The 20,293-nt window shown below is 38.7% G+C and overlaps 1 protein-coding gene across 2 annotated transcripts in view; it reads right to left on the reverse strand.

The window, feature by feature from the left end:
- Positions 1-20,293, reverse strand: part of LOC126471444 (dihydroxyacetone phosphate acyltransferase) — a 128,809-nt gene that overhangs the window by 94,197 nt on the left and 14,319 nt on the right. For both annotated transcript variants that reach the window (XM_050099636.1, XM_050099627.1), the window contains exons 5-9: positions 13,189-13,392; positions 12,946-13,097; positions 9,652-10,027; positions 963-1,100; positions 717-863 (exon numbers count right to left, since the gene is read on the reverse strand). In XM_050099636.1, the coding sequence (XP_049955593.1) occupies positions 717-863; positions 963-1,100; positions 9,652-10,027; positions 12,946-13,097; positions 13,189-13,392 (1,017 nt within the window). The remainder of the gene's footprint in view (positions 1-716; positions 864-962; positions 1,101-9,651; positions 10,028-12,945; positions 13,098-13,188; positions 13,393-20,293) is intronic.

A 20,293-nucleotide genomic window follows, 5' to 3' on the forward strand; every position in this document is an offset into this window, starting at 1 on the left:
TTAAGGTGTTTGGTTCACTAAAATATGGTCAACTGCGCGAACCATCTTTCTCATATGTCTGTTGTAACATTTAACAAGTATCTGTAGTATATTTCAAGAGATGGAGTAAAATTTCAATTGATTCAACCCCATTTTTTGTAGATGACTGTTTACCTCATTGTACTGTTATTTGGCCTCAATCAGATCTGTGCAGGCAGTTGCTCACAGTGCATGAACACTTCTCCTCAACAAAATGTTAATGCCTTTTGTATGATGCACAAGATAATAAAAAATTAATACCACTCTTTAATGACTTGTACTCTTAATAAGCAAAGTGGACTAGCATACCTGAATGACAAATCTGTATGCCTCTAATATCTGATTGGAAAAATGTCTACATTCACCAACAGATTAGGTTACAGTTGGGCCAGAAACAACGCGAAAAATTATGTGTTACAGGATTCAAGTTGTCATTTTACACCACTCTATTCATTTTCTGATATATTCTGATTTTGTTTTTTTGTTAGTCTGAGCATAAGTATTAAATATTTAGAACTCAGTATTTCACGTTGTAGTTGACCCAGCCAGAATCTGTTGCTCCTCTCACTTTTGTCCACATTTAACACAATTTAGATTTTCACATTTTTACTTTGTGTTACACATCTCAACTGTCTGTAGTTTTACTGAATAAGTAGGACACCAGAAAGTAATTAATTTGTTTCTTTAAAAGAACTCACCTTTTTGTATCTCTGCTTCAGGCATAGCTTGCATAGCAACTGTAACCACAGCTGGACCAATAATGTAGTGCATCACAGGATTGACATAATGCTGAAGCATTATCAGTGGCACTGCTATTCCCATAGTTTTGTGTGATAGTGAATGTGCTGTACAAAATAATTATTTACAATAGCAACAATTGGTAATAAAGCATTTTTTCAAAAAAAATTAAATTTTGCTCGATAAAAAATGATTACACACATTACCTTTCAAATTAGCACTATTAATTTCACGAGGAGAAATACTTATATCTGTTAAAACCAGATCATCAAATGGGGTTAATGTTATCAGGGATTTATGAACTGTCAGTGACTCTCTAAGGACCTCCTCTGTACTTGCTGGACCTGTAAAACAGAAATTGATAATGTTTTAACAACACTACATGTGATTTGTCCACTTTAATAAATACTGCTGCTACTGGCAGCACAAGAATTTCCATCAAGTCTCATTATTACAACGATACATTTTCTTCAGCAACTGATCACTATAGTGTGCAATTTGTTAACTTCAAATATATTAGCTGCTTTTCACATGAAATCAAATGAATGATTTTTCTGTATTAGAGCACCAGTTAATATACCTTTTGTACCCTGCCACTAACTTGCATATGACTCATACATACTTGTTCTCACCACAGGAAGTACCTCATAATGTCCTGGCTGAAAAGTGTAACTTATCCACATACAACATCTCTCTTTTAGAACTGTGATGTTAGTTGATGACCCCTAATCAAGGGCCTGAGAAACACTAGACATGGTCAAGCAATAGGTGAGGCAATTAAAATACCACATACCAAACACTCTAACTTATAAAACTGTTCCAAAAAGACAACATACTGAAATGGAGGAACACATTCATTAAGTTACCAAAGAATGCAGAAAGGAAAATATCAGCCTGAACTATGACAACAACAGAATTACTGGCCCACAATATGGCTAAAATGGCTCTGAGCACTATGGGACTTAACATCTATGGTCATCAGTCCCCTAGAACTTAGAACTACTTAAACCTAACTAACCTAAGGACAGCACACAACACCCAGCCATCACGAGGCAGAGAAAATCCCTGACCCCGCCGGGAATCGAACCCGGGAACCCGGGCGTGGGAAGCGAGAACGCTACCGCACGACCACGAGATGCGGGCCCCACAATATGTTGCGAGTATCTTCAGGCAGTATTAAACAGACAACACAAAAATCTAATAATCAGTAATAAGAGAGGCAGATCAAACAATCACCAGAGCAACGTAAAGGAATGATCATAAAGGAATGAATTATAAATACTGTAACACATCTTGCAGAGATAATCAACCCACCCTTTTTGACAAGAACCTTTCCTGGCTGTCTTAAAATTGCCAAATGATCCATACCCATAAAAATGGTGTCAAGGGTAACCGCAGCCATGGTCTCCGAGCTGATAGTCCATGCTGCTGCAGACATCATCGAACTGTTCGTGCAGATGGTTTTTGTCTTGCAAACATCCCCATCTGTTGACTCAGGGATCGAGACATGGCTGCACGATCCGTTAAAGCCATGCGGATAAGACACCTGTCATCTCAACTGCTAGTGATACGAGGCCTTTGGGCTCCAGCACTGCATTCCGTATTACCCTCCTGAACCCACTGGTTCCATATTCTGCTAACAGTCATTGGATCTCGACCAACGCGAGCAGCAATGTCGCGATACGATACACCGTAATCGCGATAGGCTACAATCCAACCTTTATCAAAGTCGGAAACGTGATGGTACGCATTTCTCCTCCTTACACGATACATCACAACAACGTTTCACCAGGCAACGCTGGTCAACTGCTGTTTGTGTATGAGGAATCGGTTGGAAACTTTCCTCATGTCAGCACGTTGTAGGTGTCGCCATTGGCGCCAACCTTGTGTAGATGCTCTGAAAAGCTAATCATTTGCATATCACAGCATCTTCTTCCTGTCGGTTAAATTTTGCGTCTGGAGCACATCATCTTTGTGGTGTAGCAATTTTAATGCCCAGTAGTGTATAACAAATTAATGAAATTCCTGGACAGGAACAAAATCCTCACTAATGCCCAGCTTGGTTTCTGGAAAAATAAGTCCATGACTAGCATCATGTATAATTTTTTATGAAATGTTCTAGAAGCAATGGACAAGAAACAAAATGTTGTTGCTATTTTATTACAGCTAAGCAAAGCTTTTGACATCCTGGACCTCAAAATAGTGTTCGTAAAATTTCAAAAGTGTGGCATTAGAGGCACTGCATTAAAAAAGTTCTCCTCGTACTTAACAATCTGGAAGTAGGAAGCAATACTTACACATGAACTAAATAATAGCACTAGATTATATTGCTTGGATGCAGGTGTAATAAAAAGTGGAGTCCCTCAATGATCCATTTTTGCGCCTATGTTTTTCTTTCTGTACATAAACAACCTAACCTAAGCACTAAATCACAATTAAATACCTTGTTTGCAGATGACACTAGTATCCTTCTTAAAGAGAAAATCCCAAGACAACTACAAAAAGCCGTGAATAAAGCTAAAGACCAGCTGAATGCCTTGTTTGAAGGAAATGAGCTAATAATAAATACATCCAAAACAACTTTTCCGAACTTTTGTTTAAAGGGGGATGCCTCCAACACCTCTGTGACAAACTTCAGCAGAATTACATCCTCAAAGGAAATAAAATTGCTCAGCTTATGGCTTCAACATGATTTTAAATGGCAGACACACAAACAAAAACAAATGTGACACTGAAAAAATTATCCTACAGCCTATGTTTACTTGTATACAGAGAAAGCTTCCATTCTGTTTGAATTGCATACTTTGTCTAATTCCACAGCATTATACAGTATCAGACTGTATTTTGGTGTAACACAACCATTATTTCAGTCATCATCTTGACCCAAAAAAGAGCAATACACCATGCATGAAAGATTCCTGCACACCCTATAGCAGAAGTCTTCAATCCACCCACTCCCCTACATTTTTATTCTAGAAATATGTAAATAAGTGAGAAAGAATTTAAAAAGATAGGAATAAAAATTTTATTTGCATGAACACGATACCAGGTAAAAAGACAAAACTCCATCTCCAGTCAGGAAGGACATCAGCCTGTAAAACACCCACTATAAATAGTGCTACACAAATGCACAAATATCTGTCACATAAAAGTTATTTCCTAATTATCACCATTTTATAAATCCTTAACGACATCCTTATTAGATAACTCCTTACATTCAGAAGCAGAATTTTTAGACCATGTTAAGTGCAGCAGACTTGAAGCAAGAACATGGAATAACTGCTGCTGCTCCAAATGCATAATCCAATAGAATTAATTTACTGCACTATTGCAATATATTTTGATGTTATACATAGAGAGAGAGAGAGAGAGAGAGAGAGAGAGAGAGAGAGCGCACCCATGCTCGGGGGGAAGGAGGGGGCGGAAGGGGGAGAGGGGTGGGGGGCAGCGCATGGGTGTACATGTGCAAATGGCATACAGCAATCTGTAGAGATTTACTGAATGAATAAAGAACTTGAGTTTCAATCTGTTTGCCAGATGGAAATACTTTTAAATGCTTTGACTTGCAAGTAAAAATGTTACTCTTTGTTCTGTAACATTAAACTTTTAGGGAATGCAACAACTGTCCTTGAATGATCCTACAGTTGTTTTAGTGGCAAGAGATTGTAATAAAAATGTTAAAAATTATCTGGCAGGCACACTAAGAAAGGAGCTTTACATGTTGCAAGGACCTGTTTGGAAAACTGCCAGTATCACCTCTGAAGTCAGCAGTTTTGAATATTCCTCAGTCTTTTGTGAGTCTATCTCACAGAGTTCACACACATGAAGTTAGGAAAATAACAGCTCACATGAAGGTGTAAAAGTGTTGTTCTTCCTGTGTGCTATCTATGAATGGAACAATAAGAAACCTTTAAATGAAATAACCCCTGTCATACACCTCTTGGTGATGACTGAGTGGGACGTACATAATCAGAAGATACAACATAAAATAATTTACTCACAGACTTTATACTCTGCAAAATGGAGACAGAGTTTCTGCAACACGAAGATGAATTTGTTGATATTTTCTGCAACTGTCATTACATGCAACAGTAAAAGTAAGAGGGAAATAATTTACTCATGTGTGTAAAGACTGGCACAGCAAATCTCAACAAATTCAAGTGTCCCAGAAAAGTATTGTCCAAATAACGGGATTGTGTGCCTGCAAATCCCTCATATTGCACAAAAAATATAAACGGTAAATTCATCCACCATGTTAACAATAAGTACATATAGTTTCCCATCAATAAGCGAAAGTGCATCTATGAACAGTTCAGTGGAGTAAAGTGTCTCCCCAGAGTAACAACCATGTATTTTACAACTAAATGTTGGAGTGTGGTCAAATGTAGTCAGTTGTACTGAAAATTTAGAAACAATGTAAGAAGCAACAAGCATGCACTGGTTCATTCTAATGCTGTAGTACAAATATTTTTTCTCACTTTTGTCTACAAACTATAGCCCATATGCAACAATTCTTTTGAAAGAGACTATCACTGGCTTAGAGGGGCTATTATTACTCTTCATTTTTCACTTTCACTGAAGCCTTCTCACTCACACCACGTCATAATATGGCACAGTGCCACCTTCACCATTTCATCATGCAAGACGCTCAATATGTGCTTCAAGTCCACTCCCTTCACTCTTGGTGTTCCAAAAAAACTCTTTGCTCTGGAGACTGTGCACAAAAATGAACAGGCAACCCATGGAGCTAAGGAACAGCCAGACAAAAGAGGGAGAAAAGTGCATGTCAAAGCAAATAGTAATCAGAAGGTTACACTGACCAAGAGAGTCATTCAATTAGGGAACAGTCATTCAATTAGGGAACAGTCATAGGTAGCCAATGCCCAACTCAGTACAAAACTCCCAGGGTAGTAAATACCAAGTAACTAAAATTTTCAGTAAGAAAATAAAACAATCTAGGCTGCAAAGACAGCAGAAGTTTTACTAACACATTTCGCCTCTTTGAGGCATCTTCAGAATTTTTTTCACAACTGCGAGTAACACATTAGTTATAATTAGCCATAATTTCTAAATAATTTCTGAAAATGGCTCGAAAATGCATAATGCATCAATAAAGTTGCTTCTGTCATTGCAACCTTGACTATTTTTTTCACTGAAAATGTATCACAGTTGCTGCACCATGGCTATAGAGTGGGAGGATCTATACAACTAATACTTTTAAGCCAAGTGCATAACTCCATGATGTTACCTATGATTAAAGCTCACTGAGAAAAATTCTTGGTAAAAAAGATCATATAGTCATTACTGGAGGGAGTGGTAACAGTTTGGGCCATAACCTGAACTATGCAACTGAGGACGAAGGACACATTGCCAACAATGCTCAATGATCAGTTAGAGAGAGAATATTAATAAGACTTAGTAGAGGCATGCACCTCTTTGCCCAGAGCAGGTCTACAAAAATATGGAAATTGCATAGGGAGAGATCAGGAGTCTATAAAGGATGTGTAAGGGCCTCCCAGCAAAACTTCTGCAACCTTGACAACATGTGGGCGTGAATTATCCTGCAACAGAATGATGTCATCCATCAAGATTCCTGGCCGTTCGGACCTGATGGAGAACTTCTAGATCTGCAAAGTGTCATGCATTAATTGTGGCTCTGTGTTCCGGAAAAAAAAGGGAGGGGGGGGGGGGGTGTGAATCCACCTACTTCCATTGCATAGTTGGCTCTGACACTTGTTCTACGGCTCAAAATGATGACGCCATCTTTCATCTTCCATGGTAATATGGGACAGGAAATGATATTCTTCTTTGTTATATTTTTTTCTAATGCTGCAGTGATGTCAACATTTCGTTCAGTTTCTCCTCCTCCGTCACATTGTGGGGAACCCTCTGCACACAAATTTTCTGAAACTTTGGAAGCTCTGTCCTGACAGCATGACCAGTACTATGGGCGATGCCCAACATGAGATGAATGTCTTCCACCACACATCATTGGTCACTTCTGAAGGCAGCATCCACCACAGTAATGATAGACGGGGTAATGACACAAGGAGCTTGTCCTGCAGACTCCTCACACAAGACCTACTCGAAAACATTTATTCCATGCAAACACTTGTGCACATGGCATACTGTGTTCGCCATAAACAGCAGACATTTGGGCATGAATTTCATTTCCAGACACTCCTTCTGCAGTCAAAAGCCACATTACATGTCACTATTCTTGTTTTCCAGCTTAAATAGTAAAGTGAGATGCACACATAACTCGCTGACCTAACACAGAACACATCTAATAGATAAATGGCACAATGGTGAACATTCGCACTGTTCCTTCCCAATTCCCACAAGAGGGCACCCTCCAAACACACCTACTTGTGTTACCAAAGGCCCCACCATGCTCATCATATAGTGTGTGTCATTTAGATTTGACTGCCCCTTATGCATTGCTCAAAAAATTCAGAGTATTGTCCACTGCAGGCAAAGTTCCTGTTCGAGTTCAAGTACAGCATGCAGTTTTATCTATCAAAAAGTTTCATAGTAGTACTCGTTCTACTGCAGACTAAAAGATTCAGTCTGGAAACAAACAATCCTTAGGCTGTGGCTAAGCCATCTGTCTTCTTCCAGGAGAAATCTAGGAGCTACACAATTAAGCAAGTAAGAAAGAGGTACTGGCAGAACTGAGGCACATGAGGGTGGACTGTGAGTCACACCTGTATAGCTCAGATAGTAAAGGTCACTGCCATGAATGTCTAGGTTCTGGGTTCAAGTCCCAGTCCGGGTGACATTTTTAACACATCAGAAGTTTTGCAAGCAGCGAACATTATATAGTCAAACGAGAGACACATTCTTATCTAAGCTGATAACCAAACATTATTGATCATGTTGTTAATAATAATCCTACTATTCACATCTGAGTGAATTTAGAATGATCTGTGAAAGTAAGAACTAAAATATCAGAAAAAAAGATTATTTCCATTTAGATTATATGTCCCTGACTAGGATTCAGGACTAATGTATAACTGGTTAATGATAGATACCAGACAGAAAATTGGCCCCAAATGTTCAAAAACACAGTAAAAGAGTACTTGTTAGATATTTCTTCAATTTATCAGAATATCTGGAATATGAGACATAAATTTTGATTAACAAAATGCCCATAGTAGCAACTGAGTAGCAGAAGAGGAGTTGTAGCACTTATCAGTGTAAGCACTAACCATAATGTTACTATACCAATGAAAATAATCAGTGTCTGAAAATATAATATAATTGGACAATTAAAAAAAAAGCTCCTACTCACCAAGCAGCAGCACAAGCAAACACATACAAAAGTTAAGGAAATGCACAAATTTTGGAGCCATCTTCTGTAGGAGGAGGAGTTAGTATTTACCATCCCGTCGACAACGAGGTCATTAGAGGTGGAGCACAGGCTTGGATTAGGGAAGGATGGGATAGAAAATCGGCCATACCCTTTCACAGGAACCATCCCGGCATTTGCCAGAGTTATTTAGGGAAATCACGGAAAACCTAAATCAGGATGGCCGGATGCGGGTTTGAACTGTTGCCCTCCTGAATGCAAGTCCTTCTTCTGGCAGAAGGATTGAAGGAGAAGGAGAAGGAAGAGGGATGAAGCAAAAGGACTGGTGGGATTAGGCGATGGAGAGAATTATGGAAAAGTCACCCGAAACCCCAGATCTCTCCTTCACCAGATGGGGAGAGAAGGATCCCATCCTGTAAGTCTCTCCCGACCAGGGGTTCATGGTGACTTTGCCATTGTTCTCTCCATCTCTTACACCTCGCCAGTTCTATTTGTTCTTCCCTCTTCCTTCCCCTTCTATCCTTCTGCCCATAAATGGACTACTGCCTCAGAAAGTCTGTACATTTCCTTAACTTTTATATGTTTTTGCTCCTGCTGCCACTCGGTGAGTAGATTTTTTTTTTTAATCTATCCAACTATATCGCACAATGTTAGTGTATTGTATGCTAGCAACCTGCAGTGGATGCTTTTGCCTGCTAATGTATAACTTGACTCATTTCACTTCCCTGAAGGATCTGCTTAATCATGATATTTACAAAACACAATGAATAAATGAATCACAAGGCACACATTCTGCTTTCTCACATTATAAATATGGTGTAACTGCCATAAACAAATATCTTCATGAGATGTTGAATGACAGCAATGCCACCATTTTCTTTCACAGTAGCACCATTAATGTTAGTTATTATGTTTACTTACAACATTTAAGTAGAAATATCCTGTTCTTCTTAACAAGAACAATATTTAAGGATTACATTTCATTGTTCACTTACACACTACAATTTCTCACAAACATAATGAACTGTTCGGACTTAGAGAGAGGAACAAAAAATGTAAATTAATAACATATTTCTTTTATTTAGGGATATCAGAACACAAAAATCAAAATATCGTATGAAATACAAGGAAATGACTACTAAAAGGGTCTTGGATTGCGACAATGTCCAGCAACATGAGAGAGAAGGCTAGTTCATGTTAAAACATTGACCGAAAAGAGAAAAAAAAGGAGAGGAACAAACTATTAAATTGCACAGTTGTGACAATGGCAGAGGGCAATAAACTGCAACAAATTTTCAAACAAAGAATTTGAACAACTGAAGTCTGCTACAAACCAAATCACAACTAACAAAGTTATTTCCTTGTCTATGCTACTTCTTTTTGTAATGGTTCTATACTACATTATTTATTAATTACAAAATAATGTGTTGGTTACTGCACTGCACATTTATGTACACTAGTCAAATTACACTACTTTTATCAAATATACAGAATGTTGTGGCAAGTCTGTTGGTCTCAATTCAATAAGAATTCCATCAATCAAGCATTCAAAGTATACCAGTTAAGCATCAAAGTTAATGTACCTTTGCAGTCTACCAGAGCACCAAGTGTTTCAAGCACAGAGCACAGCCATGTAACCTCCCTCGCAATGTGGGTCAGGGAAGGTGCAGCATCTGCCTTCCACATGAGGCTGCCACTCAGAGCTATAGCCAGTACGTTAAAGGGTGTTAACACAGTCGAAGCCATTTGAGCATGTACAACTTTATAGGCCAACTCCTGAACAGTTGCTGCTTCCAAATCCACGGCAGCTGGCACCTCTCTCGGTACAGCCTGACGCCAGAGGCGAGGATCAGAGTGCCCATTTTCTTGGCAGAAGGATTTCACAGATATTGGTTCTCCAAATTCGACATAAATGTTTCCATAGTGCTCATTCACCAGCTTTAGTGCCTTCACAAAACCCTGCACATAATTCAATTATTTTAACAGTAAGTATTGACTTAATCAAAACAAATAAAAGATACATGGAGCAAAAAATAGTTGTACCCATTACGCCTGCAAACATTATGTTAATATGAATAGTACATGTAATAATCTTTAATGAATGGGACTAATGAATCAGTGAACTTATGTTTAATTAATCATTTTTAATAATTAAATATCTTTAATTCAAATAACAAATCTGTTATTACATACAAGAGTTTCAAAATGACAACAAAAACTTCAGTTTAATGCATAGGATGATTGTAGGAACACCTTGAGGATAGGAACTTGTGCAGATTTCTCAAGAAACACTGCTATAAAGCAGGAGTGGGCAACCAGTGGCCAGCATGCTTGATCTGGCCCATGGTGTGTTTCAATTCGGCTCACAGAAAAATATTCTTGAAAAAGAGAATAAGGCATTAAATAATTATACCATGTAAGTTTTTAAGACAGCTACTGGAAAATGTTGTAAGTAAAGAAACAAAATTCATGAAACATAAATGAATGGTAAGGATATGAACATAAGGTGAACATTAAATGAATGTACTCTCACAAACGCATGTCAGGAGGCACAACTTGCTGGTGTAAGGTGTTGGGAAAGGGTGCCATTTGTATTGGTGCATTATGCCATAAGCATTAACGTCATGACTGCTACAATTCTGACTTCATGTGCTGTCGCCTTGCATGTCTAGATGGCCCACGAGCTTAAGCATATGAATGAGGGCTGCAAGTCACCGAAGGCTGTCCATGCCTGCTATAAAGCACTGAAAATGTGATGACTGCTGAACTGCATCACCTGACTTGACAGCACTTTTCAACAGTGTGATTTATTAAACCTCAATGGAGTCCTCCATGGAGTTAGTTAACAGGATATTTGCAGTGTTTGAGGAGATGTGAATACATCAGCCATCTTAGTGTGAATGTGTCAGATGTGCTGATAACTTTAAACATTTCTGTAATTTTTGCTCTCTTTAATTAACCTACTTCTTCAGATTTGTTTAGAATTTTTTAATAAACACAGTTCATAGTTTGTTTTTCTTTATGCTATGTTGATAATTGTGTCCAGTACTTTAAATATGTATTGTTCCACTCACACCATTTAAATAAAAATAGTGTGTACCACCCTCACGATACACATAGTTTGTGCTTCTTGGTCACAAACCTCTATCTCAATATCCTTTTGACTGTGAGAAATTGCTGCATATAGCTACATGTGTGACTGAGGTAAAAGTAAATCTGCATTCTCAGCACAGTTCAGAGGTAAAGTACACGTCACCAATCATTAACATCACACTTCAGCTTGCATACACAGTTCAATCTCTCAGTGTGCCTCTAATAGCCATCGCAACAGTAAATCATGCATACATTATCATCAAGGATCATCAGCGGTGGTGGTATCCCTCCAAATTAGCATACACCACATTTGAAGATTCAAACACTATCATGAAACATAAAAACATTAGAGATCTGTTACACTGATGGCCAATACCTTCAAATTATGACTTGCAGGTACATCCAAGAAAATGCAACAGAATGGCCTGCTGTCTTTCTGGAGGCAACTGGGAGGGCTGTGCCACGCCAGACAGTGCACAAAAATATCCACACTATAAATCTCCCCCCCTAGGCATCCAATAATAACAACAACATTACACAACCCCAGCATCTTGGGGTGCTCACAGATACACATGGGGACATGTGGAATGGAATCTGGATAAGTGACACTGGGGTCTCTTTATCAACAACTGCAAGATTTGTCTCACTCTTGATAAGACGGTGGAGGTGACTAGCTATCATGCATGCACCCAAGCTCAACGTAATAGTAGTCATCACTTATTCTTCTGGGCCGGTATCATGTACAGACGTTGAATGTCTCCCATTTTTATTAAACGTAATTTAGAGGCTGTGCAGTATTTGGACAAGACCCTTCAGTGACCTACTGTCCAGTTCAGTCAATATTTTGGCAGTGCTTCACCTTTCAAGATAATATTGCCCAAGTATATCACATCCACCTCATTAGCATCTACCTCCAGGAGGAAAGAATCAACCAAATGGAATGGCTTATAGTATCCTGTTGACACAAACCCAAATAAGCATGCTTGTGACCAACTGAAACTTGCAGAGTACTGCCACAGGAACCATCCTCACATATAGGTTGTCCTTAGGAGGTCATTGGTCCCATCGGATTAGGGAAGGAAATCGGTCGTGCCCTTCCAAAGAAACCATCCCGGAATTTGCCCGAGGTGATATAGGGAAATCAGAATGGCCGGACGCAAGTTTGAACCATCATCCTCCTGAATGCGAGTCCAGAGTGCTAACCACCGAGTACTATTAAGATCTACTCTGTTAACAAAACAGCTCCTTGTGAAACAACTCCTGTTGCACACCCATTTATGTGCAACCACTACATAGATGTCGATATTGGTATTGTAACCACAAAGCTGTCAATGCTGATGAACAGCCATAGACAGAGAGAACACGAGCAACAGCTCTGTGATACAACGTTTGTGACCTTGGTACCTGTTTCAGTAAATGGGTCATGTGGACTAATCACCTAGTTTTTCCTGTTCCCCAAAACTTTATGGATGAGAATTTACTCTAAATGTGCTATTTTTCAAAACCTAAAATTATAGCAATTTTTTTAGTCTTGTCCTTTTGTTCTCCCTTTTCTTTCTTTGTCTTTCCTACTAATTTCATTTATTTTTTCTGTTTCTCTATAATCCTTCAGACTTATTATTAAAGTTATATTTCTGTTCATAAAAACTGTTTCTATTTCAAACTTATGATCAAAATTTTTAATCAGTAATGGAAAAACTAATGTTAGATCACTGAACAGAAATCATAATCAGATATAAAAAATACATATCCTTAATACATCAAAAAATATATATTCTTAATACCGATGTAGACTCCTTTGGTTTGGGAATTCCAAGCAGTTCGTATGCAAACAGTGACTCCTCTAAAGTTCTATCATAGCTTATGTTAACAGGAACAATACTGATGTCAGGAACACGCCCGTCAAAGTATGGTGCTAGTGCCATTGTCAGGAAACCTGGAAGTTAAAAGTGATGTAAGTCCATGCAAAGCACTCATTTTAATGATTTAATAATAAGTGGACATATTCTTCCCAAAACGTTGCTTACCAAATTTTGGTGGCAGTGACTTTGCAGTTCTACTTCTAGTCCCTTCTATGAAGAATTCTATTGCTGCATCACCATCAGTAACTAATTTCTGAACATACTCACTGAAGACAGTCCAGTAAAGTTTATCCTTTCCAAATGAACGACGCATGAAAAACGCACAACTTTCTCGAAGTAAACGACCCATAAGCCACATTGAGTGGAAGTCTGAAAGTAAAATCTTATATCACATGTATAGCAGCAGATGAATTCTGATAAGGCAATTTAAAAAAAAGTCAGCAGTTTTACGCTTTACACAGCTAGCAACTAACTTACACTGAGTAATTAATATGAGGTCAGCTTGAAATACTTTGCAGACTGCCACACTATGTTTTCTTATGACAACAAGAAAGATCATTTTTAACATACTGTACAAGTTGTATACTTGACTCAAGGAAATTTTAATTTAGTTTTGTTTTTGTCTGAAAAGGAAATAGTGGTAGTTGTTTCAATGAGATTCTAATCTGAAGCACCTTTCTTCAAAGTCAAACAAATTAATAAGTTAAGAAATGAAAAAGTGTGTGGAGCCATAGGCAAGGAACCTGACAACAAAAGAGCACACACACACACACACACACACACAAAATTTTCTACAGCAATGGAACAAAAGCCATTTTTTCTTAAAAAAAAAAAACCTGCACGGCAAATATTTAAAAGGGATGATAAATATCAAACAGCCAAATTCTATAAAGGATTACTAATTTTTCTCTCTCTCTCTCTCTCTCTCTCTCTCTCTCTCTCTCTCTCTCTCTCTCTCACCCCCCCCCCCCCTCCCCCCGTAGACCACAGTAAACAGCACTGTATTTGTGGGGGACCTACTCAAATATGTTCGATCTTGTGTCCACATGACTGCACGCCTGTGTTCCCCCATGTGAGTCCTCAGGTCATTGCTGACCCTCTCGACAGCCAGTTTAACTCCGGCATCCAGACAGATTGCCAGCCACGCTGTGAGGCTGCACTACAGACCGCAGTGCCTGCTAGCACTGCAACCCAACTGACAGTGCCGTCCCATACTTTTGCCAGGTTCCCAGTTGCTTCTCACCTCTCCTGACAACTGGAACTTCATCTATGTGCGCACCAGCTATGTATCACACCCAGAAGGTCACTCTGTTGTATTCTTCAATGGTCACTGAAGGATATTTTCAGTTTATTTCATGCATGAACTTTTGTCCTCTAACTGTACTGGCTTAGTTCCTGTTCAGTAAACAGTGTTACATCAAGCATGCCAATCAGTCACTAACTTAGTCCACCACTCAGCATGTCACTATAGTGAGGAAACAAATATATGGAAAATACCAAACAGAAGATGGCATATGATGACAGAACATTGTTAATACATCAGGGAATAACTTCCACGGTACTAGAGAGAACCACAGAGAGCAAATGAGTTGCCCAAATTATGTTTCATACATTGAAATCTTAAGTGAAACACTGACTTAGCACTTTTTGCACCCGATTTATGTAATTAGCAGTTTTTGCAAATGTATCACTTCAATTACAAAACAAACATTCAGTTGCAAAATCCAATATTCGGTGATATGTTAGAAATGACAGAAATGTGGAGTTTAATTATTGTGAATATAAACAGAATATGTTTTATTTCAAAGACAAGTCAGAAAATTCTACACATCTGCCATATAAAAATACAAAGGTGACATTATTTCACCAGGAAAAACTGACTTCCTTAAGGTCAAAAAGATAACAAATATGAATGTTCAACATTAGATTCTTTTTTCTTTAACTACATCATCACTTTCTGACATCACAAGATATTGTAGAAAATTTGTATCTGTACATGGCACGGTGACCGCCATGCCTGTTGAACTTGGCAGGTTTTGCGAATTTTGGATATTTTGCAGGCTTTGCACCCAAAGACAACATTCAGTTAGTGGCTTTTGCAACTGATCACAATTTTCTAAAGCCATTTTCAATAGCTTATAGTTGGTTTTGCACCCTAAAACTTATTTGATCATGTAGTTGCTGAAAAAAGTCTCTATGGTAGCACGCTCATCTCAAAATTGACAAAAAATGCATTTAGCGGCTTTTGCATCTGGGCTACTCAAATATAGTAGGGGAAGTTATAAGAATATATACTACAAATGACTGAGGATACTAGGTGTAGGTGCTACTCAGAGATGAAGAATGGTGATGAAAAGAAAGATGGTAGATGTGACAGTGTATTCACTAAAGACATTGGCAGAACTGCCAAAGGACAAAACTCTCCTTCACACACACACACACACACACACACACACACACACACACACACACACCCTCCTCCTCACACACTGTCTCATCTAGTAAAATGAATTGGTGTGTGATACCCAAGAGAGTAGAGTGCCAGAGTTTGGCCCTGGAAATCCCAGGTTCAATCCTGGGCCAGAACAGATCTTTTCTCATTCCAGTCCTTCCAGGATGGGCTCAAGTATACTCAGCCTGCTATCAAATTGAGTTTTGTGGAGCTATTTGTGGATCTATCCTGGCAGTAAAAGGCAGTCATGGCAATGGCTCCCCACTCTCCCCGTTCTAGTGCTCATACAAATGCAGTGGCTGAATATGTAGCAGTCCATCCCTGCACATACTGCTCACTGCAATGCTGCTGAGAACTTCCCCATTGTTTATCAGACCCTGCCATACTGAATTTATCTTCTTCGCTACAAATGCTGCTGATGTCTTTAAAGTTAATCCCAAGCTGAGAACAAACCTGATACTTTAGATACAAATGAGCACTAACATACAGATGAATTATGAGGTGTGTGTCACCAATACTCCACAATCTTTTGCACTGCTTTAAGCAGAAAACAGAAAGGTGGTGGTAGGGTAGCAATCTTTGTTGTGAGAGGAATCACTCATTATGTAAGAAATGTAAGCATTTTAAGAACAGACATAATACAGAATTTGTAGCAGTTACCAACAAGTAGGGGAAAGAGAACTTAATCATCATAGGTCTCTACAGACATCCCCATGGTAGCCTACATATTATCTGTGAAAATTTTGATGACCCACTTTTTGAAACACACCAAAAACATTGCAAATAATATGGCCGGTTAAATGTTAAATTAACTGGAGATAAAAAAACATGGCATGCTGTCTACTGACTACAGCTAAAAATATTGTTAGTATAGATCATTTTAATTTAAATTTCCTGATAAATGGACCCACTAGAGACTTTATAAGGATGAAATCATGCTCTGACAACATTATAATAATGTGGCTCACTACATATCCAATGCATCAGTTCTGAAGCATGCCATGTTTGACCACCATGGAGTTCCAGTACATATGGAAGCTGAAAATCATCATGTCAACAGGAAAAAAAGTACCACCCATGATGGCAATGTTGAAAATTATGTTCAAAAGCTTATAATGGCAAGAAAAGAACTGCAATACTTTCAATCAATTTGCATCTGGCTTACTATTGCTTCAATACCTTGTGCCTTGAAGTTAAGGACATTCACAAAATACAAAAACATAACTGGATAAATCATGAAGTGAAATAGCCAGAAAAAAATTAAAAATATGCAATACTGAAGGTAGAATTTAAGAAACTGTCATCATATTAAGAAGATCAACTATTACAAACGTAGGTACAATCTTAAGAAAATGAAATAACACAATAACATATTTTGAATGTAGAGCAACCACAGCCAAAGTATTCCATGTTGAATAAGAAGGGCCACTATGACTGTTTAAAATCCTTATTCACAGACACGACTGGTTTTGGAAACTATATTTGCATCATCATATGTTTGTAGTCCATCCATAACAACAATCTGTTTCAAAGCAGGTAAAAGCACATTCCCTAATATTCTCTTCACAGTATTTAAAGTTTCTAACTCATAAGTGTGCGAATGTCCATAAACAAAGAATGGGGACCATTTGTGAGTTAGAAATTTTAAATACCTTGATGAGAATGTTTGGGTATGTGCTTTTACTGACTTGTAAACAGATTGTTTTCGTGGACTGACTATAAACACCTGATGATGCAATATAGTTTGCAACACCTGTCAAGTCCTTATTATTTGAAACAGCTGCTGTGGCCCTTCTTATTCAACTAGCATAGCTGTTTAAAAAGTTCTAGATAGCTTTAGAGATTCTAAGTACGTATGATTTTGTGACCTTACCATGAAATTTAAAGTGTGTATTGTAAAAATGCCAGTATCAGTTTGAACATTTTTAATGGGGATTTTTCCATCATTGGAAAAAACATCAATGACAACATTCAGTATCAACTGCATAGGTACAAGGGCATTCCATTTGAAGCAAGTTTGTGGAATGAAGTTCCACGTCTGTTGCACTTGGTCGGTCGATACAGGGTCTCTGTAGGGCAAGTCCGATTACAACAGTGGTATGTGGGAGAGCATTATCCTGTGGAGAACACCACCTGGAATGCTGTTCATGGCAGCACAACAGGTCAAATCACCACAATGACGTACACATTTGCAGACAGAGTGCATAGGATAACCATAATAGTGCTCTTGCTGTCATAAGGAATTGCACCCCAGACCACAAATCCAGATGTAGGTCCAGTGGGTCTAGCTTTCAGACACGACTGATTGGAGGCCCTCGACTGGTCTCCTCCTAACCAACTCACAGCCATCACTGGCATTAAGAAAGAATCAGCGTTCAACAGAAAAAACAACAGATCTCCACCCTGCTCTCCAATGAGCACTCATCTGATACCACTGAAGTGGCAAATGGTGGTGGTTTGGGGCCAGTGGAATACAAGCTACAGGGCACTTGGCTCGGAGCTGTCATTGAAGTAACCAATTTACTACAGTTCATTGTGTCACTGTGGTGCCAACTACTGCTCAAATTGCTTCTGCAGATGCAGTGCAATGTGCCAAACAAGATGGTCTTCCCTCTTGGTAATGCCAAGTGGTCGTCCGGAGCCCAGTTATCTTGCGACCATACATTCTCGTGAATACCACTGCCAACAATCATGTACGGTAGCTACGTTCCTGCCATGTTTTTCTGCAATATAACAGAAGGAACATTCAACTTCTTGTGGCCCTATTACACGACCTAGTTCAAACTCAGTGAGGTGTTGATACTGGCGTCTTTGTCACCTTACAGGCATTCATGGCTAACATCAATTCTCCATTTTCAGTCTTGAAAAACACTCACTACCATTACAGCATGTATTTAAAGCAAGCCTGATTTGAATCCTCATAGTGGCACTAATTTCACCACTCTTGTGGAATTTGAATGATCATCTCCCAGATGGAGAAACATGCCTACCAACTTTCGTTTATGTCACACAACTCCTCCTTGACTTTGCAATTCTTTTCTATCATGTACACAGGTCTAAAAACAAAAAACCTTGAACTTGCAAGGCTATCATAAGCTGTCTAATAGCATATTAAAATGGTTAGGAACAACTAGTTTTATGCCTTGTTAAGCAGTAAATGATATAATTCTGAGGTAGTTACCACTCAATCTAAAAATATCACAACACAAATTGAAAACTACTGATTACTCTCCGTGTTCCGAAGGCAACTGAGAAAGTTATCTGTACTAGGCAAATGACATCTCAGCACTAACACATATTCAAAAATTAAAATAGCTTCATGCAGAATAAGTTAATATCTGTACCTGTAGCACTTCTAATTGATAGTAATAGTCACAGATAGCACATCTTGAAAAACCACTTAACATTATCAACACCAGTCAGTGCACAGTATCCATATGTCCCATAAAACTGCACGATATTGTGTCTTGCAGGGGGTCATGTCTCAGGTTACAGTGATCACAGAGATAAGGGGCAAGCCTTTTGGATAGTCCTCGGCCTAGCGACCACTTGCTTAACTACCAGAAGAAAGGGTATACTGTAGCTACCCCACAGTACAGGGTCAAGACTTACATATTACACACTTCCTCCAGCCTATGCAAATTGAGAAATTTGGTTGGTTCTTTTGCATTAGGTGTGGTCTATGGTGGACCTTTGGCTGCTTATAAAAGCACCATCTGTCCACGGGCAGTTCCTGAGGAAACCACATAAAAAAATAAATTTGGGTGTGAAATATACCAATTTTTTTTTGGGGGGGGGGGGGGGGGGGGGGAGGGGGGATGGCTACTCCTATGATTTCTACTCACAGCAAATCATCAAAACTTTTACCAAGTGTCCTTAAGATGTTATTGTCGGGGAACGCTGAAACTTTTCCAGTATCATCAATGTCACCGAGATACAGGGGTTCAAATTTATCATACTTATGGATGTAATATCCGGTCCGAGGCATAAATGTAATTTTAAGTGACATGTGAACACAAGGCAAGGGTTCTAGGGTCATCGCAAGAGTTCTGAGGTCATCAAACTGTGTTTTTAGTCAGCAATTTTTCCAGCAATAAAATTTTATGACATGCTGCCTCCGTATAATGGGCACTTGATACCTAGACAAATATGCCCAAAGCAGTATTACAGTGACAAAGTTCTTAACATTTCTGAAAAGAACTTAAAATGACTACCAAAAATTATGCAGACCTGGGTGGAGTGCAAACTCAATAGAATATATCTAATAACATTTCTACTCTTAATATACAAATCATAAGCTGGGCATTTTTAAAGAATTGTGATCAATGAGAAAACTATTCAGCCAAAATATAAAGCATATGATTCTGTGTTAACCTTACATTATGCGTACTTATTTGTTGTTCATATGTGTCGAAGTACATAAGTGTGTCAAAGTAGATAAACTGTCAAAACATTACTGACCTACAGAATTAATTTTATATATGCAGCACATCCTGCTGTAAAAGGGAAAAAGAAGGAAACTGGCAGAATAATGCTGGTGTTGGAGCACAGAAAAAGATAAATATGCTCCTCTTAAAGGCTCTGACAGGAAAAGGGGGAGAGCCAGCTGCCTCAATCCTCATTCCATCTTCATTACCAAACATTTTCGCGTGTAAACATATTCACACTTTCTTGTGCTGAAAGAGAGTAGCAGAGAAACAGTAGCGGTGTATGAGAATTGAAACAGTGCCAGTGGGAAAGAAAAGGAGAGGATGCAGTGATGGAGGGGTAGTCAAAGTGGCAGTAAAAGAGAAAGAGAGGTGGATGGAGACAGAAGCA

Source organism: Schistocerca serialis, chromosome 1, assembly GCF_023864345.2.
Source record: "Schistocerca serialis cubense isolate TAMUIC-IGC-003099 chromosome 1, iqSchSeri2.2, whole genome shotgun sequence".
NCBI lineage: Eukaryota > Metazoa > Arthropoda > Insecta > Orthoptera > Acrididae > Schistocerca > Schistocerca serialis.